Source organism: Dreissena polymorpha, chromosome 3 (genome assembly GCF_020536995.1).
Source record: "Dreissena polymorpha isolate Duluth1 chromosome 3, UMN_Dpol_1.0, whole genome shotgun sequence".
In the NCBI taxonomy this organism is placed as follows: Eukaryota; Metazoa; Mollusca; class Bivalvia; order Myida; family Dreissenidae; genus Dreissena; species Dreissena polymorpha.
In genome coordinates, this window is record NC_068357.1 from 39,470,404 (window position 1) to 39,493,174 (window position 22,771).

At 35.5% G+C, this 22,771-nt stretch overlaps 2 protein-coding genes across 3 annotated transcripts in view; one reads left to right on the forward strand and one right to left on the reverse strand.

Moving 5' to 3' along the window:
• Positions 1 to 8,060, forward strand: part of LOC127873759 (denticleless protein homolog B-like) — a 49,205-nt gene extending 41,145 nt beyond the window's left edge. The window contains exons 12-16 of the mRNA XM_052417717.1: positions 1,442 to 1,554; positions 3,860 to 3,949; positions 4,406 to 4,535; positions 4,899 to 5,899; positions 6,634 to 8,060. Of these exons, the coding sequence (XP_052273677.1) occupies positions 1,442 to 1,554; positions 3,860 to 3,949; positions 4,406 to 4,535; positions 4,899 to 5,899; positions 6,634 to 6,696 (1,397 nt within the window). The 3' untranslated portion in view covers positions 6,697 to 8,060. The remainder of the gene's footprint in view (positions 1 to 1,441; positions 1,555 to 3,859; positions 3,950 to 4,405; positions 4,536 to 4,898; positions 5,900 to 6,633) is intronic.
• Positions 8,061 to 10,801: 2,741 nt separating this feature from the next.
• LOC127873762 (uncharacterized) lies at positions 10,802 to 21,556 on the reverse strand. Of its 2 annotated transcripts, XM_052417727.1 has the most exons (3): positions 21,360 to 21,556; positions 20,053 to 20,120; positions 10,802 to 12,295 (listed from the first exon to the last, which is right to left on the reverse strand). In XM_052417727.1, exon 3 carries the CDS (start codon positions 12,274 to 12,276, stop codon positions 10,903 to 10,905), a length of 1,374 nt encoding a protein of 457 aa, XP_052273687.1. In that variant the 5' UTR covers positions 12,277 to 12,295; positions 20,053 to 20,120; positions 21,360 to 21,556; the 3' UTR covers positions 10,802 to 10,902. The 2 variants fall into 2 exon arrangements, with proteins under 2 accessions (XP_052273687.1, XP_052273688.1); XM_052417728.1 differs by lacking the exons at positions 20,053 to 20,120; positions 21,360 to 21,556 and adding an exon at positions 16,710 to 16,838.
• Between the last annotated feature and the right edge of the window lie 1,215 nt (positions 21,557 to 22,771).

Below are 22,771 nucleotides of genomic sequence, written 5' to 3' on the forward strand. Positions count from 1 at the left end.
GTACCTTGTGTAATCTACATCCCTTTGTGTCAAAACCGGATTAATCTTGATTACGAAACAGCAGTGAATGTGTGCATGGATTATGTTGGAATTTAATGCCTCATGTCTACGGTAATTTTAAAATATTGATCAACTTGGTGTTTGTTTTTGTTCAAACATAGAGCATGATTGTTTGTTAGGATCTTAAATTCGCCGATCGGTCGACTGACGAAATTTATGAAAATTAATGCCTGACGATTAATAATGGTTTCACAGTACTATTTTAAGTATTTTATTGTCCCCTACCGGTGAAACCGGAGGGGACTTATGGTTTGCGCTCCATCTGTCAGTCATTATGTCTGTCATTCTGTCTGTCTGTCAGTCCGTCACACTTTTCTGGATCCTGCGATAACTTTAAAAGTTCTTCATATTTTTTCATGAAACTTGAAACATGGATAGATGGCAATATGGAGATTATGCAAGTCATTTCATTTTGTTCCTACATCAAGAATTCTTGTTGCTATGGCAACAAATATATATAAAACAAATACTGACAATGGTGGCGTTTCGCCATTAGGGGACCATATTGCTTGGCAATCTCTTGTTATATCAGCAACATTAGGTAACTTTGTGTAATCTGCTGAAAAAGCAAACAATTGAAGTGCAGTGGGGTTTTCAGCAGATTTTCAAACTTATGCTTGCATGTCTGCTATTTGTACACAGTTTTTACTTTCTTTTCAAACATACCGAATGTCACTATGTCTCATTTTTAAGTGGCATTATTATCCATTATACTTTTTGTAGGGAAACAAGACTGACACAAAGCATCCTTTGACACTAGCTTTATAAATGTCACATTTTGTTTTGCTATACTTCTATTATTAGCTAAAGGCCTATAATATAAAAAAAAATGTGAGAAAGACAGGGATTTCATATAGCAGATTGATACTTTTTGATACAAAGAAATTTTCAATTTTAATTATTTAATAATTTTTATGCTCTCGAAGGGACCCATGTAGTTTCCACATTGTGCGTAAGAATATCTTCACTTTTTGTTTTCTGCTCAGTAACAGGGTTCTTAGTAGGATTTTAAAACAGGAGTCCAGGCACTCCTTACTTTGAACATGATGCCCCAAAAGAAGTTCCAAAAGGAAAACATTTGAATTTTTCAAGCGTCTTTAAATTTTCAGCAAACCAATTAATTAAAATAAAAATGCATACAGAAAATACAATGCTTTGTTATAATGGTATACATAAACATGTTATAATTCCTCGTTTTTTATATAAATATCACATATCACACTAGCCATTATTTCAATGTCTACTTTTAAGCTGTGGTTATGACACAAACCAAATATTTTATCAACCGCCAACTACAGTGCTAATCTTGGACGACACTTTTGGCCAATGCATAAAGCCCAGTTTTCCCCCAAACAAAGCTCATGTATATTTCATATCCCAGTCGCAGTGTATCGTGGTCACAGGAACACCTCGTTCTATGTGAAGGCAGTGCTGAGTCCTGATAGTCGGTTTCTGCTCAGTGGCTCCAGTGACGAACATGCATACATCTGGCAGGTATGTACTGGTCAGTGATGAACACGCATACATCTGGCAGGTATGTACTGGTCAGTGACAAACATGCATACATCTGGCAGGTATGTACTGGTCAGTGATGAACACGCATACATCTGGCAGGTATGTCCTGGTCAGTGATGAACATGCATACATCTGGCAGGTATGTACTGGTCAGTGACGAACATGCATACATCTGGCAGGTATGTACTGGTAACAATTTTGTATCATGAAGGATGGCTTCTTCCAAGTCTCTGGATATTTCTTTCTCCAGATACCTAGGGCGGTATACACTAACAGATTTCTTTTAAGTTTGCTGATTTTCCTCCATACCAGTCCTGGTATTCACCAACAGATTCTAAAGTCTGAAATTTAAGAATATTTCTAAATCTGTTATGTTCCATAATTGTGTTAAGTTAATAATAATAAGTTAAGTCTACCATAGCAGGTAGCACACATAAGTTTGTAAATGACATAAGCACCATTTGCAGCCTGGATATATCCAAACTCAGAAATAATTATATTGTGTCTTTTCCTTATTCTAAGTCTAAGACGCTGTGGGTGATGAAAGACCCTGATATCATGTACACCTTTGTGGGTGATGAAAGACCCTGATATCATGTACACCTTGGGTGATGAAAGACCCTGATATCATGTACACCTTTTTTGAGACTCAAATGTTTTCCTTCATGTATTGATGGTTACGTTTACTAATTAATTGAGATTTGCGAGGCTTTACTCTTTAAAAATCAACTAGATTTAGAGTTGTTACTATTTTCAGTGAAAACTTGTGTCAAGGTATTCTGTCTTCAAGCACTGATGTTCACTGAGAAATCACTGTTAGTTTAACCCTTTCCCACTTAGAAGCAAAGTGAAAATGGCTTTTGCAAACAGCAAAACTCGCAGGCTGTTCTGGTTTAATGCTGTTTGCTGCTCACCAGTGTCTAAGGGTTTGAACTGAAACATGTAAAACTTGGATTTAGTAAGAAAGGTCTTTAATAAAATTTAACTTTTTGAGGGGCTACAAATGCATAAAAATATGTATCTACGTGGTAAAGGGTTAAACCTATTTATTTTAGATCGATAACATCGAAAACCAAACGCTTATTGACAAGCTCTCGAGTCTGTTTCGTGGGACTAAGAACCAGTACTTGGTGTCTATGGGGAAGATCTAATGAACGCTCCCACAGTGGGGATCAAACCCATGACCTCCCGGCTGCTAGGCAGACACCATATCCACTAATATTGACTGTTATGTTTTACGATTGAAGATTAGAGTGGAAAAATTGTGCATATGCACGGAACACTGACCTAAAAATGTAGCAAGAAATAAATGGTAGAAAAACAGTTATTTATCGTAGGTATCTAAATCTTTTGTGAATAGCACATGGGATAACTTTTTATTTCGAAATTTCATTTAGCTTAACATGCACTTTAAGAAAAGGTTTTGTTGATGGGGATCTCTACATGCAATTTCGACTTCACTTTTTAAATTTAAGGTTTTGTATTTAATTTTATGAGGATCGGAATAAGTATATATTTAGACGTTGTATCATTTAATTTAGAAGTAACCTAATATATTTATTCTATTCTCTTACTTCAAAAGTCATGTTAAAAATGTGTAAACATGTAATTAAAAAAAACTAACATAACTGTGGTTGCAAATATTCGTACTGGTTCTTTATTGTCCCCTACCGGTTTCACCGGAGGGGACTTATGGTTTTCGCTCTGTGTGTCTGTCTGTCTGTCTGTCTGTGAGTCTGTCACACTTTTCTGGATCCTGCGATAACTTTTAAAGTTCTTCATATTTTTTATGAAACTTGAAACGTGGATAGATGGCAATATGGACATTATGCACGTCATTTCATTTTGTTCCAAAGTCAAAAATTCTGGTTGCTATGGCAACACATAGACTCGAAATACTACTGAAAATGGTGGTTTTCTGGATCCTGCGATAACTTTAAAAGTTCTTCATATTTTTTCATGAAACTTGAAACATGGATAGATGGCAATATGGACATTATGCACGTCATTTCATTTTGCTCCTACATCAAAAATTCTGGTTGCTATGGCAACAAATATATATATATATATATATATATATAATCTGACAATGGTGGAGCCGGTAGGGGACATATATTGCTTGGCAATAGTCTTGTTTTACTTCATTTTGTATAATGTCGCAATGAAATACATATCATTTTACAGATACAAACAAATTTGTGCTTAAAATATTAATAGCTTCTACATTATTTTGTAAATAAGCTACTAGTTTCTCAGCTATCAAGTGATGGTTTCCTATCTGCAGGTGGACAACCCGGGAGCCAGTCCAGTCATCCTCAAGGGACACAGTAGTGAGGTGTCTGATGTGGCCTGGTGCAACACCGACACATTCAGGGTAGGCAGAGAACTGCTTTTGTGGTTTGTGTCTTCCTTAGATAGGAAAAATTAAAACAGAAGATAGCTCATGGAAATTATGCAAAGAGGACAGCAATTGATCGTTTCACAATTTTAATGCACAAACGTTTTTGAATGCAAACTCTGTTCCCCCCTGATGGACAACCTGGCATTGTTACTGCATTTTGCAGGTCTGAATATCGTCCTTACTCCCAATCCTTTTTCCAATTCAAAAAGAATAAGTTCATATGTAAAATGCCTTTAAGAAAAGAATGCCCAGAGGAAAAGCGTTAGTTAGTGTATTGTCCCCTTATTTTTTTTAGAATAAATAAAATATGCATGCACTCTTGTCGTTTTAAATATCAATTAATAGCAATTAGCTGTAATTTTTAATGTTGGTTTGTATCAGTGATTAGACTGCTCAATGTAAATTAAACAAGCCACATTTTCATCACAGATAGTGACAACATCTGATGACAACACAATGCGAGTGTGGAGATACAATGCTGTTGCCAGGGAGATGAAGAAGCTTGGAAAACAAGACCCTGCTGTCATTGGCACGGCTGAGTGCACACACAGGGACATTGGTAAGCACGCACAGTACACTTCTACAAAAATTGGACTGTCAAAAATGTTCAAAATGAAGACTTCTTTTGTTTCTTCATAATCACAGTGTTGTATGGCTTACGCAGAATACATGAACACAATGATCGGAAACCAACAGGAGAATGTAAAACAATAATCTGTTATGTCTTGGCTTTTTAAGTAAAGTTAATATAAAAGAATAAGGAAAATATACCAAGTCTACAGATGTCTTTCCTTTCAAAAATGCATTTATTTTAAACTTTAAAAGTACCAATTAAATAAGTTAATTTTATCTTACAAAATAAAGCCTTTTAGAAACTTCAGCATTCAAAACCTGTGTTTAAAAAAACAGCATATCCTTTCAGGAACCTCAGCATTCGGTCCTCAGACCCCTAAGAGGTCACCGAATTCAACCCTTAAGAGATCTGCCACAGTTCCATTTGGGCCTGTAACTGAGACGACCCCTAAAAGGGCCCGCACCAGTGCCTCCTCCACTCCATCCCCGTCGATCAAGATGTGGTTAAAGAGGACCGCCTCTGAACCTCTCTCCTCAATCATTGAACATTCCAGTTATGAAACCAGTGCCTATGCTAGTTCTAATAAGTCAAGTTTTTGCTCAGAACTCCCAGTGTGTTTGAAACAAGCCACTACGTTCAATAGTACTGCTGATGGTGACACAAATAGTCAGGCTGGGAAAGTGTGTGCCTCTTTCTCTAGTAAGGAGGTCAGAAAGACTCCATTGGCGGAGTGTCTGTTGATGGATGGCAGTTCCAGGTCTCCAAAAAGGATCAAGATCGAATTTAAAAATCCAGTTGACATTGGTCTAGATTCCGGGTGTTTATCATCAGAAACTGTAAGGAAATCATGCAAAAGAAAACTGATCGCATCTGAGAACGATCCATCCCCGAAACAGCATAAAAGGCAAAGATTGTTTGGGCTTGGAAATGAAAACCAAGAAGTACTAAAGAACAAACTCACAAATCCGACTCTTCCTAGTCCAGGAAAGAAATTGAGTCCTTTGAAAGACTTGGATTCTGAGTATAACAAAAGTCCTGAAAAGGTCACTGTATCAAAAATGCCATTGACTCCCGCTAGAGTCTCACTATGTGACTGGAACAGTATGATGTACCAATCACCGACTGCAAATCTACCAAACATCGTACTGGACGGACCACAGGTGAACACTGTCGCCATGGCAGAGCCCGAGGGCAAGAAAAAGACTGTGGACTGGCTGACACACATGCGGATTCAAAAGATGTCCACTAAGGGTCCGCAGGGGAAGTCTGTATCACTTGACAAGGCCAGGCAGGCGGAATCAGAACTGACAAAAGATGGTGGAACGATTATGTCGTCCCCGAGGATGAAGGTATGGGTACTATGGTAGTCTTCATCATATTGAGGCGATAAGTCCTTTAGATTTCTTCAACAATCAGGTGTCAGCAGATCTGCTTTGTGTTTTCAGAATGTTTTGGAAATTTCTGAATTCATGTTATGCATTAATATTTCTACTTAATGTTACAACTTTATCCAATCCCTCAATGTCATATTACCGGTATATGTTAACTGTTTTGATGTGATTTATTTATTGATCATATGTCAATAAATAATGATCCTCAAAATATCTTTAAAGAGGCTTTATTGTATAAATATTTGTCTGATTTGTTTATTTTTTAAATTATGATTTTTATATAAAATTTGTTTTATTTGTTATTGTGTATTGCTTTTTATTACTACCAGGTCAGCTAGGTTAGTTAGTAGAGCAATTCACTATAGTTTAGTATAAATTCAAGATTTGCATGTTGGATCCCTCGGCCCACATACATGTACCATGTGCAGGCATTGGTCGTGAAATCCTTGCTACAACCATTCTCCATCTACTTTTGATTCAAGTAGGCCAGTTGTCAGTTACTGGCATACATGTGTAACTAAGTACTGGCTACCGAGCTACCGGTACCCAGCATTAAATGGAACGCAGTGATATGTCTGAAATACTGTTAAAATGACAAAAAACTTCCAACTAAACAAACAAAAACAGAGTAACCCCACACATGCCTTATTGTTGTGCAATTGTGTCACCATGTTCACTGTATTATATTTCAGACTGAAGTGAAGGGACTACGTGCAATAACCTCGTTCTTTGGACAATCTGTACCCAAGTCTTGACAACTTCTGCTATGTTACAATCTTGGCACTGCATCAAATGGAAGAAGATCTGCAATATTACTAAAAATCTCTTCATATTGCCAAAAGAGACAGTTTTGTCACAGAGTATAAGCTTTGTTCTGAAAAAATTGAGCTTGATGCATGTGCATAGAGTATCGTCCTGAATTAGCATGTGCAGTCTGCACAGGCTTATTTAGGAATACATTTTCCTTGGTGAATGCTTAGAAGAGACTTTTAATAAAAAAATCCCATATAGGCCAATAATGTCATCCTTGATAAGTATGTGGAGACTGCATATAGGCCAATAATGTCATCCTTGATAAGTATGTGCAGACTGCATATAGGCCAATGATGTCATCCTTGATAAGTATGTGCAGACTGCATATAGGCCAATAATGTCATCCTTGATAAGTATGTGGAGACTGCATATAGGCCAATAATGTCATCCTTGATAAGTATGTGCAGACTGCATATAGGCCAATAATGTCATCCTTGATAAGTATGTGCAGACTGCATATAGGCCAATAATGTCATCCTTGATAAGTATGTGCAGACTGCATATAGGCCAATAATGTCATCCTTGATAAGTATGTGGAGACTGCATATAGGCCAATAATGTCATCCTTGATAAGTATGTGCAGACTGCATATAGGCCAATAATGTCATCCTTGATAAGTATGTGCAGACTGCATATAGGCCAATAATGTCATCCTTGATAAGTATGTGCAGACTGCATATAGGCCAATAATGTCATCCTTGATAAGTATGTGCAGACTGCATATAGGCCAATAATGTCATCCTTGATAAGTATGTGCAGACTGCATATAGGCCAATAATGTCATCCTTGATAAGTATGTGCAGACTGCATATAGGCCAATAATGTCATCCTTGATAAGTATGTGCAGACTGCATATAGGCCAATAATGTCATCCTTGATAAGTATGTGCAGACTGCATATAGGCCAATAATGTCATCCTTGATAAGTATGTGCAGACTGCATATAGGCCAATAATGTCATCCTTGATAAGTATGTGCAGACTGCATATAGGCCAATAATGTCATCCTTGATAAGTATGTGGAGACTGCACAAGTTTATGTGGGACAACGCTTTACGCACATGCATTAAGCCCAGTTTTCCCAGAACATGACTATTAATCAATTTAATATATTCCCTAGTCAACTTGATACAAAACCTCTATCTGTTAAAATCATAGTAATAAAGTAAGCTGTTGGTACACATTTGGTATTCCAGTGTCCATTTGTACGTCATACAATAAGTTCTGTATAATTTCATTGCATTTTTACAATAATTTTAGATTGTAAATTTTAAATGAAAATTAATAAAATAACTTAAGGCTGTATAACTCGTTACTTGTTTGCACCGATCACCTCTGTCTTTACAGAGGTAGTTTAGTTTACAGAAGACATTCCTTGAAAAAATACAGTGCTGAATGATTTGGAGTCCTCTTCTTATCAAGTGTTTTGTTGATATTAGTCGTGCATTATGAGTCAATACTTCTAAAAGCCCTTATCTTGAGTTGTAAACATATCCATCAAAATTGTGTCAGTTAAGTCAATAATCAAATCTCAATATTTGACTTATGTTTCCAGTATATTATTTTGTATCATGACAGGGATTTCATAAACTTGAAACATGACATTTGGAACTTTCTGGCCTCTGATTTTGAAAGTTTTGCAACAATAATTTGAGTCACGCTGTGGGAAAAACCGGGCTTAATGCATGTGCGAATATTAACGTCCCAGAATAGGCCGTGCAGTCCGCACAGGCTAATCAGGGACCACCCGTTCAGCTTTTATGATTTTATTTTTTTATTAAAGATGGTCTCTTCTATAACAAAAATTCCAATGTGAGCAGAAAATGTCGTCGCTGATAAGCCATGCAAACTACACAGACTTGGTTGATACTTTACGCCCATGCATTATGCCCAATTTGACAGGGCTATTTGTATACTCTGGATTGTATATTTTACACAAAACTTATGATTAAAAAGGTTAAAATCCAAAGCAAGCATTTTGAAATTGTACTTAAATATCATCAGATTAAAAAAGCAAATTTGAAAAGTTTTGCATCTTTCAATAACAATCTTTGAATCTTTTGTTTTCTTGTTTAAAATTCCAATTCTTCCATGCAAATATTGCATTAAGTGCTTCTTTTTCAATGCCCATAAGTGTGATAAGAGACCAGAAGCTAACCTGTAAACAAAAGTGTGCCACTTTGAAATGTACTTATTATTACGCTGAGTGGATAAAAACGTCTGGCTGTCTGGCGAGGGTCGTTGGTACGGGGTTTCCACAAATCAGGGTTCGCTAGCTCGACCACCAACGCAACCCGTACATATTAAGTCGTCTTAAAAACGAAGGAAGACAAAATGGACGTTTATGGAAAGAGGCATCTCATTTTCTCCTTTATCTATCATTAACCTCCATAACTCTAAATAACTTCGGATGTATGGGGAAAACTCCAAATCGTAGTGGTTAGCAGGCCCGCTTCTCAATGCTGGGTTTGCTGTTCAGGCCCGGACGCAAGTGAGTTTGTTTCGTTTTACGAAATTATTTCAGCAATGATTTGTTTGGATTTAGCTCTGTGCCTTCGAGTGTGACCTGCGTATTGTCTTATAATAACCGATGCACCCCGAAGAAGAGTTCTCTTGTACGCCCCTGTTCTGAATTTTGACTTGGTTATCTGCGTTCGTAAGTATTTAAGTATGCCGGTTTTTTTGGTGTTCGACGGTTTGATTAACATATCCAGTCCATATCCCCGTAAGCTGTGTCATCTGAGCATTAAATATGATAAAATGTAGCGGTTATAAAATCCCTCCGATATTTGCTCGTAAATATTGTTTTTCTATTCAAAGTTAATGTCGGCACTTTTGGCAAGACTGTGTATACTTGTGGGGACCTTGTCTCCGCAAGTGTTTTCTTGCATATTTTGAAATCAAACTTTGATATATTGTAATAACAAAGATGATAAAGTAAATATATTTGAAACCAGTAGTAAATACCGGTCATTAATAAAAATATGTGCTTAAGAGAACGGATTGAAAACGAAACGGGCGTTTGCTTCGTAGCTTCACTCTACTTGCATGGGCTAGGAATCCACAATTAAACCTTATAAAAATTATACTTAGTTTATCTTCAGCGAAAGCATTGGTTGTTTTTTTTGTACAAGTATGTTCAAACAAATGTTGCATCCGGAAACATACATTTGTATTAAACTTTTAGTGGTTTATATCATTTCATTAATTACCTTCACATATTGTTTCTTGTAATACTGAAGCATTACAAATAGTCGAGGATATGGACCTGACAGTATATACACGTAGTAAGTCACGGCCTTCGGCCTCATAACATATTAAACTATACAGAACCGTCTAAATGTCGCACAAAATCTAAGCCTCGTGAAAATATTACCAGAGTCGGGATAACGGGCACGAGGCCATACACGCAATTAAAATGATAGTCTTCTCGCGTGTTGTTTTTCCGCGAGTTTTCATTACCATTTGATACATGCTACGCTGTAAGTCATGTAAAATGTAGGTGCTCACTTTCATCGAAGTAGTTTTCAAGTCAAATTTCAATAATCCTGATAAATCATAGGTTTAAACGAATAAATAATCTTAATCGGTTTAATATTGTTTAATATAAAGGATCTAGACTAACTTTAAAAACTTAAGACTCAAAATTAATTGATCAGTCACCAAATAATGAAAGGTCTGTATTATAATCAAATGAATGACATGCTGAAATAAAATTTCAAGGACCATCGATCACTTGAATTAGGAACACACGCGGTTTAATATTTTGTCGTTAATTACGCCACGCCATCTTGGCCAAAGCTCATGAATTAAGATCGCGATATTAATTTCCCAAACCTAGCATCGCTTTCAACGTTTTCTCGAAATCTGTCATCTAGTCTTCTCCATCTCGAATCGAAATCTCGTGCTCTCCGATCGAGTTTTCGCGATATCGCATCTTAATATCATGACCCCATTGTATATTCACGATCGTGTGCCCTCTCATCGTGTTTTTGCTTGCTCGAGCTTGTAATCGCAAGTAAGAATTCACGATTACACAACATTGACAGTAATGGTATATTTATTTATAATCATGAAAAACTAAAATGCAGCAGTTTAAAATATATTCAAAGAACGACTAAAATCCAAATGTACCTAAAATGAATTATCGTTAAACTTGCTGAGTCATCACCGACAGATTGGCCCTGTTCGGTATCCCTGGCAACCCAGATTCATAATGTCTGTCATGGCGCTTTAATTGTTCGAGTTTTTCAATCCAGGATTGGTACATCTGCAAGGATTTCAATGGCGGTGGTTTCTGCACCTGCCAACAGACCTTCTTCGTTGAGCGACCTTGCTGTTGCATCGCTGTGGTCACCGGCATGAGGTTATGAGAAACACCAGAAATACTCATGCGCGCATGTCTGTGGGGCGATGGGCATTCTGGTATAGGCGAATGTTGCATTGCAGGCGGAATTTTCCATGTTAAACCTATAGTGTCTATTTTACGCCTGCCTTTAAAATGCTTGCTATTTTGGATAAGGAACGTGTCACTGCGCACGCTCAGTCTGCTGTTAAATACCCGATTTGAGAACCCGTCTGGCCGTTTTGTCATTGGTTTCACAGTCTGGTCAGGTGTGAGAGCAGTGGTGCGAGAGTCAGCGAACGACATCTGGGTGACGGTCCTCGACATTTCGTCCAACAAGCTTTCGTTTGCGAGGCTTTCCTCGGGATAAAAACGACTTTGCCTGCTCCATGAAACCCTCAAGCCTTTCTTACTCATTCTTGACTTAGACGGAAGATCCACCGGCGTTCCGTTATCCGCCATTCGAAGCGAATCTTGAATATTCGTATTTTCCTTCACAAGTGCAGCTTTATCTCGAGGGGATAACTCCAGCGGCTCTATGCGACTGGAGTACTTATTTGTGGGCATGTACACGCCTTTAATCTTAAACACTTTAACATGAGACATATCGTCTTTGTCCACCGACGCGAATTCCGGAAACGTATCCCGATGAACAACGCTCTCGCCGCCGCCTGATTCGCCGGCAATAGGGAACAACGTGACGGAACTCATACCTGACCTTGACCTCAGTGACGCCTCGAGTTTGTCTTGCTTCCGGCGCGACATTTCGCTCTGTTTCTGCAACTGTTTATGTCGTTTTAGCAGCTGGTACGTTTCTTTGTCAAGGCGATTAGATTCTCTGTGCAGTTCGCTTGTGTACTGTCTCTCAAGGTTATCTAGATGCTGGAAATCCTTGAAAGAGTCTCGTCGTATCTTGTTGATGGCCTCATTTTCAATAACTCCTTCCGGTAGGTTTTTCTTGAGTCTTGCCGTCAGACTGTTGGCCAGCAAGTTCGTTTGAACACGTCGTACCTTGTTATCCATTAAGAAGACGTCCTCTCTTACTAGCACTGTCGTCTTTTCAAAAAGTTCCTCCTCCGGTTGCGTGCGATCTCGAAACTTCCGACGCTTTGATTTCCTCGACACGAGCTTCCGGGGATTACCAATTGGCGGAAAGGCCACCGACCCGGCGGTGGCCATTCTGTGAGTGTCGGCGAGACTAAAATAATACAAACGAAAGTTTAAATGAAAATGTTAAATACAGTTTTATATCTTGAATAAATATTGTTTAATATGTGAAATATTCACATTAAGATTCTCTTGCGCAGTTTTTACCAGTTTAAAAGAATTTCAGCCGCAGTTTGCGGTAATTTAAAAAGAATAGTTTAGTGTCCATTAAGAAGCTCTATGTCTAGAGCTTTCAAATACTAAAAACTAAACAACTGTCTTTTCGAAAAGCATGATTTAAATTGCAAACTGTACACACGAAAAACGAACAACAGCCACTGACGGAAACTATAGTATTGATGAATTGAAATACAGTTAAAACAGCACCGTATTTGATCCGGATAAAAGTGGAAATAAAAACGAAAAGAAGCAAAAGGTTGAAGGTTGGTGACGCTAAAAGTTTTCGTACTAAACATATGAATAATCGAAATATGCACATATTAACGTTTCGGCGGCGCCTTCAGATCAAATGAACCGAAAGCCATTACGATTCGCAGCGTTTATCAAAATAAAAGAATATACAGTTAATTAATGTTATATTGCATGCGAGACGGTTACTTTATATCAATTATAAACGAAATGTGTTTTAAACCCAACTCAATGTGTTAAAAGCTTTAAAGCAAATAAGGTTGCCAATTGTAAACGACGCAAATGTCTTTTTCTTTTAGACGTTCTTAAAAGCTTTACTTGTTGAAAATAAGTGTTAAACATCAAACGTTGTAAAGCCTACTTTTTACCAAAAACATCAATTATTCCACGAACTATTCAATAGAGATGGCTGATTAATGGATGGCATATTCGTACAAACTATGGCCAACCTTTTTTTATTTTACGGGATCGCATACACACAGTTTTTACAAATACAATAAAAGATTCTTTCGTTAATTTAATTCGTATTTAACGCGCTTACCTAGTATTTTAGTAAAAGCAAACTATACATATATCTGCCGATCTCTAAAGCGATTTGCCCCAAGTTACAATAAGAACAACTAAGCTATCTTATAAAAACGTGCTAAAGGAGCCTTCAATAAGAACAAGCGGCATACACCTTAATTAGTACCCATAAGCCAATATTTCAAGTTGGCGCAAATGGTAAAATTGCATTACAATAGTCAGTAAAAAATGCAAATGCCCATCAAATAACGAAAAACAATCATAATGTATTGTGAAACAGTGATTTATTTGTGCTTAAATGTATATACAAAGAATGTGCGTTATAGATTTTTCAGGTGAAATAATAAATCGGAACAGACAGTCGTCAACTTAGGAAACTGGCTTTCAAATACCGGAAACTGGCCTTCAAATACCATGGACCAGATTAAGAAAAAATAATTGCACCTTCTTGGTCAAAACTGGCAAGGTAAAACATGGTTTCATTTATATGTCACTGGATATGCTTATAATTAGATTCATATTATCATCTGTAAATGATATTTGCAACAACACACGTAAGGTTTATGAAATTATAATTTATTTAAAAGGTAAGCGCATCTTATATAAACCCTAATAGTGCATATAAGTAGCAGTTCATCGGTTAGCTTTTTTACAATCGATTTTTGTAAAGGTTTGCAATATTCACATTTACAATTAGATTGTATAGACTGAACCATCCATTTCTTTCTGAAGTGATAGACATCTTGTTAATAATAATTGCAACTGATTGTAACTAAAACTTATATTGGGTGAGAAGATAATAGAATTATTTTTAAGTCAAAATTTCAATCGTGGTTTCGGGTTGTTTTCTTTTAAGTGACCTTTTCACAGATTTTGGCATGTATTGAAGTTTGTCATTTAATGCTTTAACATTGATCAATGTTAACATTGGAACTAAATAGCTCCATTAAAAAAACAAGAATACAATTAAAGAAAGAAAAAAGTAATCCTGACCAAGCCTCTAACCACTGACCCTTGAAGTAAAAGACTAGATCGTTTACCACTCGAACATGCTCATCCAGAGTGTTGTTTTTTATACTTACATAAGGTATCCTCGTAGTGTAACAAAATATAACTATAACAACAGATCTCCATATTCAATCTTTTCTTGTTTGTAACGCTTTATAATTTTCATGTTTTAAAATCGTCAAACGATTCATATAATGGATATTTTAGAGCAAGGTTATCGGTAATTTTCAGTATTACTGTTTCCTCGGAAATATAACTACAGCGAAAATTGGCGATTCTGAAACATTTTTTTCCAATTTTTTTTTTTGTCAATTTATGAAAACGTGAAGTAACGTTGTTATAGAACACATTTATGCTGAATTATTACTTTTTTCAATTAAGCTCCAAACATAGTTATATTTACAAAGTGTATCACAAGGCTTAAGATTGCTTACAATGCATTTTTTAAATATATAAAGCTAGAATTAAAGTGAAAACATATTTTTACGTGACGCTGCGAATTTATGTAAATGTATTGAAGCCATTTAAGCGGCTGTTGTGTGTTTAAAAGGAAATGTATTACTTATCAAATGACGTATTCCTTTTATCAAAATCAAAGTTGTGATTATTAAATGAATGGCATTTTATAGGTGTATATCGGCCAATAATAAGAAGTTTTAGCCTAACGCCTGAGAATTAGATAACAAGTGCGTTAGTCCTTATTGAATAAACTAATTAGGGTTATTATAATAAATCGTGCATTCTAACGCAAGCGAAATTTTCTTTGGTTCGTACTTTACATGATCGCATATTCTAAAATAAAAATTGTGAATTTCGTGTATGCGGTGCATTTCTGAATTTTTCGCGTAGTTTATCTTGAATTTAACAACGGTTAATTGCATTTTTTGTTCGCCGATAACAGTACCTGTGTCAAGTAATGGTTAACAGTGATTTTGTTTGTGCTTTAAAGGGGCCTTTTTGTAAGTTTTGGTAAATTGACAAAATAAAAAAGGTTTCAGATTAGCAAATTTTTGTTGTAGTTACGATATACGTGAGGAAGCAGTAATACTGAACATTTACCTTGCACTAAAATATCCATTAATTACCTAAATCTTTTGACGATTTAAAAACCTGAAAATGATAAAGCGTTGCAACGCGAAAAGATTGAATAATTGGGAGAGTTCTGTTGCTGTCGTATATTTTGTGATACTACAAGGATTGCTTATATAATGTATAAAACACACCACTAATTGTATAAGCACAGATGCCCGAGTGGTCTAAGCGATAGACTTTTACTCTAAGGGTCAGTGGTTCTAGCCTAGTTGAGGATTACTTTTTTTAATGTTATTCTTGTGTTTTTAATGAAGCTTTTTAGATCCTATGTTTGCATTTATCAATATAAAGCATTTAATGACAAACTTCAATACATGTCAAAATCTGTGGAAAGGTCCCTTAAAAACGTACATGGACGCAAATACGGACCATCATTGACAGCGTATCTGCTTTGAATGAATTCTCTTATTGTTGTCAACTCAACATATCCATATAGTTTGATTGTGAATATAAATTTGAAAAGATATAGTTTTGGATATAATTAAACTGCATATTGATGAGACAAAACGACAGGGTTTACCAGACGTGTTATCGTTTCAGACATCTAAACAATGTAAACAATTGTTAAGAAACCATTGTGCACTTTTTTAAAACATGGCTATATCTATTGTTGGCGGATTGTAGCAATGTTAGACCCTTGCACGCACATTAAAGGAGCAGTTTGCTGTATGTAGTAATGCGTCCTTATAATTGCATATGTTAATTATGCTATAAAAAGAATGAACACAACGGCATGTATGCAAACCACTAACCATGAACAAATACATATATAATTAGAACAACAAAACAGCAACGACAAACTCGGAATGGGTTTCGAACTCACGACGACGGAGCCGCCAGAACAAGAGCGAAGTGACAGACAAATACTTTCCTTTATTAAAACGGTAAGTGCCGATGGTTAAAGATTATTTGACTAGCGTACCCAAACCTTGATGTCAAAGCTTGATAAAGGAAAATGGCTAGACCATGTAACACATTTATTTAATGAATTTAGTCTTTCTTTAAATGATGTCACTCCTTAAAACAGTAAAATAGTGTACGGTTATTAATTATATTTATGGATCTATTAATATTAAATATAAACAACGAAATGTTTTGTTCAGACCTTTTTCTTACACCCAATCGGTTTCAGACAATTTCTCTAATAAAAATACATTAATAAATATGAAACTGTTCAAATATGAAACATAAACGTGACACTGCACCCGTATCATTTTAATATATTAAAAGCAGTTAATATCTGTATAATATATCCTCACGGAGGTTTAACCGAAAATGTATGAGCTCAGTTGAACTATCCTAAGGGATATTAAATAATTATAACTCTCTGATTATACTCCTTTAATCGAAAAAGTATGGCAAAAAACACTAAACTAGCAACTTATTGTGGTATACATGTATAAAATGATTACCTGCGAACTATTTATGTTACGTATCCGCACTCTCGGTCTTTTAAACTTTAAATGCTGGTATTATGCATTTCAGTCAGAGTGTACTATATTTGAAAACCCATTAGTTGCCTAATGATCAACTTACAAAGGCGAACGCAGTAACAAAAATATGTTACAGTAAAACTAAGAGACTGGTGCCCTATATGACGATTAACTTATGTTCTTCAATATGTTTATGCAAAATGAAACTTTTGTTACATTGAGGCAAAATTTCCGGTTAATTAACTCATATGTTTGCAACATTGATTTTAGAACAAAAAGTGCAAAAATGAGCTAAATAGCGAATTTTAGATATTTCACGAGTCATATGCTTACGAATACTGTGACAAGTGATCTAAGGTTGATACCTGTGGTTGCCTAACTAATTTCACTCATTTGTATTTTTTTCATTTCATATGTTTATTTATTTATATGTGTACACTGTTTAACGACATATTGCTGACGCGATGGAACCATCCCCCATTTGAATAACAGAAAAATCAAGGGCAACAATTCCACTAGAAAGGTTGTGTTGCTGTTCGGACTTAATTAAAATATAAAATATAAAGCTCATTAAGATTTTCAAAAAGTACGCTGAAAATAAGATCGAAACTTAAGGTAATGGATCAAAATTCGTTTTGAGTTCGTCAGTGTATGGCCATGTGCGAACTCGAACCCAACAAATTGCGTCCAAGACTTAAACATTTGAGCCTAGAACTGGGTAAAAGAGGTTGTATGCGTTATTGTAAAGCGTTGTCCCAGATTACAGGATGCAGAATCATGTGACTTTTTGGGGGTTCAACCTTTTAACTTTTACGGATTTAAAGGACGGTATGTGGTGCTTTATTTCAATCAACTTTTTAAAGCAATTTTTCTTAAGAATTTCAACTAGTGCATAAAAGACAGATTTTTATGCTGCTTATGGCAACGTGAAATACATCAGAATTACTTTATTTTATAAGCATGTGTTATTGTTCAAATTCCATTTTTGCTGCATTCATTGAACACGGTTAAGTGTTACGCAACGTGAAATTTTGTCAAAGATTTCAGACGTTTTTAATGATTTATTCTTATAACTTAATATATCCGCACAATCTGCAAGAAAACCTGTATTTTATGCATTATAAATTTTTGCAAATGTATTTCAATAACTTGAGATATTTGGAAAAATAAAGTTCTTAACGGCATGATTACATTCTATCCAGCCCGTGTGTAAACCCCTGAAAACCCCGTTGACTCTGCACCCTGGATTAGCCTGTGCATTCCGCCAAAAGCGCGACTAAATTGTATGTATCGCATTTTAAAGCATACGTACTTCTTATTTCGTAAATCTTGTATCGGCTATTACATGGTTTAGCTCACAACATTTTCTATGGGCACCAGTCTTAGGATGCGAGGGTTCGTATCCTTATCGTAGTTAAGAGCTTATAACAATATCATTTTTGTTAGATCAATAATCGATAAAGCGAAGTCAAAAATAGAAAAAGTTACTGCACTTGAGTTTACATTTTGATACCATATCTGTTACAATGCGACGCTATAACGTATAAATCAATCCGGAAATCCAGACGGGCTTTCGGTTTGTAGAACTAGCAAAAGTTAATGCGTGTCCGAAACGTGCCTTATCCGAAAAACAAATAGTGTATAGATTGGATAGTAATAACATGATTTCAATATGATGTGATTTTGATAAATTTTGATTGATTCTCGAATGATGAAGCGCTATGAATCAATATGAAGGGTATGATAAATTGCTTTATTTTATTGAACAAAAGATTAAACCTGCTTACCGACAAAAGTGCATCTGGGTACATATAACCTTTGTGAGTGGGCCATACATGTTTACATATCCAGGTCTTGTTATGATGGTAATATGTTAACTAATTGCTAAGTAAACTATCTTTTCCTCCAGTTTTTCACACATTTGTTATTTTCTTATGATAAACGATATGTTACATTTTATTTTAAAATTATTTTATTAAATTGTATCATGCCTCCCTCTTCCGGTGCTGAAATGGGCTAATGAACAACTTAATGAACTATTCGAGATTGCTTTCTAAGAGCACTGTATACTATGCATATTAAATCCAACAGTGATATGCACCTAAAAAGTCGAATGTGCACTATTATATGTATAACATTACATATCGGAAATCCATCGATTCGTTAAGCCCGTCTCTTGTATTGTTAAATGTATGGTCAAATCAAAAGCTTCATATCTAGCAAATATCTGCATACAAAATGAAAGTACACATTGCTATAAAAATGCGAATCAATAAGACAGGTTTAACTGTTTGTTAACCCATTTTTTTCCAATATATAGTTAGCACATAATTGACCCATTAGTTAAATGTCATTATCAAAGTATCTGAAAAGATTTTCTGCGTCAATTAACTTTAACATGAATAATATGGTACTTAACTACACCGACCAAAACATTATGTCAAGTATTGTGCACTATGGATTTTTTTCAAATGCTCAATACGTATAAATACACGGAATAAAATGAAGATGGATGATGTTGATGTTTTATATGAAATGCGTTTTTAATTTATAACGAAATAAATAAGGTACCTGCTTACAACAACTACCAAAACAGACGATTCATGTTTGAAGACCATGCCACTTTGAACTGCGATTTGAGCTGCTTGTGCTTAAGTTTATTCATGTGTAAGCCCTTAGTTTGCAATACGTTGTTTACCATCATCATCACTGTCGTATTATATACATACACACATTTTTTACCCACAAGTTGTTGTATTATCAATGTACCAACAAATCATTGTTTTATTTTAAACCAATAAGTATTTGTATTACCGATATACCAACATTTAATGGTTATATCTTTATACCAACAATTAATTGTATTTCCCTTGTACAAACAACTAATTGTATGATCTATTCGCCAACTAATTGTATAACATACAAATTATACCCCAAACTACATGTAGTAAGTATACACTTACTAATTACTTTATTATCTTGACGTGCATTACGCATGGCATCGTTCAACCGCTGAATATAATTGAGCCACGTTCTGAGAAAACTGGGCTTAATGCATGTGCGTAAAGTGTCGTCCCAGATTAGCCTGTGCAGTCCACACAGGCTAATCAGGGACGACCCTTTCCGCTTGTATGATATTTTTAGTTTCAAGGAAGTCCCTCTTAAAAGAAAATCAAGTTTAGGCGGAAAGTGTCGTCGCTGATTAGCTTGTGCCGACTGCATATGCTAATCTGGGACGACACATTACACACATGCATAATGACCAGTTTTCTCAGAACACGACTCAATTAACGTTAATATAAAATCGAATAAAGTTACTTACCATTTTGGAAGATTTAGTGGAACTTCTCGACTGATCAGGCTACTTTATGCAACGATTTTGAGCAGCACCTACAATTCAGCAATGCCAGCTTAACATCTCTTTGTAAGAAACAAATTGTGTACACGAATATCTGATAAAACCCTAAGAACAAGCAATGCTTTAAAAGGTGTTCCAATGCAGTGTTTGCAACCCAAATACTAACATTCATATCTTTAGAGTATTTTATAATCACACTATTGTGGAGTCAACCATACTTCAACATATCTTCAATACTCATCTTTGCCTCTCGTTATCTGTCACAACCATAAAACTATGAAACTTAAACAGTTTTTCTGAAGATCTATTGAATCAGGCATCATTTGCATGAACACTTTGGAGGATTAAATTGTAATTTTCAATATTTATTTATTTTTATCTTCGGCTTATCGCGCTTTATGATTGATCAGAAGAAGCAGGCCTCAAAACAAACATTGAATTTTCTGAATAAGTCAATGAAGCAGGCTTTGGTTTTTATCAGAGTACTGAAATGTACAACCAATGCCCAATTCAAACATTCATGAACGGACTTTAAAAGCGGAGGGCAGAGGGCTCTAAGTAGCATTTGTACTGTAGTCGGGTATTTAAATGTGTTTTATTGACTATGTACGCACAGCTTAACAAATGTTAACAATGTGTTCCATTCAAAAATGGTGGACCTTTGTGCATACACATTATATTGAATCTTTATTCATTGATTCTTATTTGGTGTTTAAAACATCTACCAGTTGAAGAACAACACATGTGTATATGTTTGCAATGAGTATTCTACAAGTTATTATAAGTTTGTACATACATTATATACATACATATCAAATTTGGGTGGTAATTTTTAACAGATAACAGTATGAATTTTTTCATCACAGATAAACACATAGATCTATATATGAGCCTTGTTCTGAGAAAATTGGGCTTAATGCATGTGCGTAAAGTGTCATCCCAGATTAGCCTGTGCAGTCCGCACAGGCTAATCAGGGACGACACTTTCCTCCTAAACTTGATTTTCGTTAAGGAGGGACTTCCTTGAAACTAAAAACTCCATTAAAGCGGAAAGTGTTGTCCCTGATTAGCCTGTGCGGACTGCACAGGCTAATCTGAGACGACAATTAACGCACATGCATTAAGCCAAGTTTTCTCAGAAAGCGGCTCATATGAAGGCAGTCCGACTTCAAAAGTACGCGTTCATATGACGCATTATTCCAACAACAACACATTCAAATACATGTACATGTATACTTGGACTGTATTGATGTTGGACTGTCGCTACTTACCTTTTAAATAAAATAAGAAAACCGTTTACTTTAATCCCAAGAAAAATAAAAGTATTTCAATCCCACACGATGTAACAACAAATAATTAAATGTCACAACTGCATCCGAGTTCATATTTAATACCAAACACCAGTAGCTTCGACCGTCTTTAACGTGGATCAAGTACCAAATACATGCTACATTGTGCTACGCAATACCGTCGATAGTTCTCATTTATTAATCTATTAAAGCGCTGTATGAATGAAGGTCTGTAGGTAGGTACATGTATCTAGCATGGATTAATGCTTTGATCCCGTGGATTAAATATACTTGGTAGTTTAGCACATTTAGGTGACATAATTAGATTAACGATTCATAAATAAAACTACTTGGATGACTATAGGATCGCGCCAAAAACAAAAATATTCAGAAGATCTAAATTTGTTTGTAAATAACTCAGAAATAAAACATGTAGCAACTCAAAAACTTTTAGGTATCCATATTGATACACATTTAAATTGGAAGGCCCATGTTCTGATGTTGCTAAAACTTGTTCTATACTTGTTTTGAAATTATCACTGTTCAGGCGTATACAATATTTTCTAACACCTGAGATGAAGATTATGTTCTATAATGCGTACGTAACACCAATTTGTTTATTTTATTATGGATGTGTAACATTACAAAATGCAAATACTAGAGACATAAACAGAATATCATAACTACAAAAAGGTTTTTAAGAGTAATATTACGTAATGATTTAAATATAAAAGATTATCATTTATCACAAAAAATGCAATGGAAATCTTTTGAAAACAGATGTAAATATTTCACAAGTATAATTATTTACAAATCTCTTCATAATTTAACGCCCATAAATACCGACGACCTGATAAAACTGGTAAAGAACAATAATTACAATTTAAGATCGATATCAAACAATGATTTGACGCATAAAACACCTCACTCATACCTTTTAAGAAAATCGTTTAGTTACTCTGTTATGGAAATATGGAACCACATACCGGTAAGTATTCGACAATCTCTCACTCTCACCACTTTCAAACATAGGCTAAACACACCGTGCAATCGACATTCGCATCGTCTGCGGTTCATCCATCGGCTGCGGAAGCGTATACATGTCGGGTAAAAGCGGAGTGTAAGTATTTCCCTGTTCTTTATATATTACGAATTGAATTGAGCAGATTTGCGCGTGTTCTTTGAGAGCCTAAGTAAGAATGACTTTGTGAACGTAATCTTTACCTTTCTAGCAGCTTACTTTTAAACAAATCCGTTAAAATGTGGTCAAAAATCAAACAAAATTCACCACTCTCTCTGTCAAACTCTAATTACACAGGATTTAGACCAAAGATAAATATGAACAACATTTTATTGAAATATTTAATCATTTCTCTTCGGTTATTCCAAATTAC

Excerpts from the sequence above, each read along its gene's own strand:
- LOC127873762 (XM_052417727.1), bottom strand. The coding sequence starts at position 12,276 with ATGGCCACCGCCGGGTCGGTGGCCTTTCCGCCAATTGGTAATCCCCGG.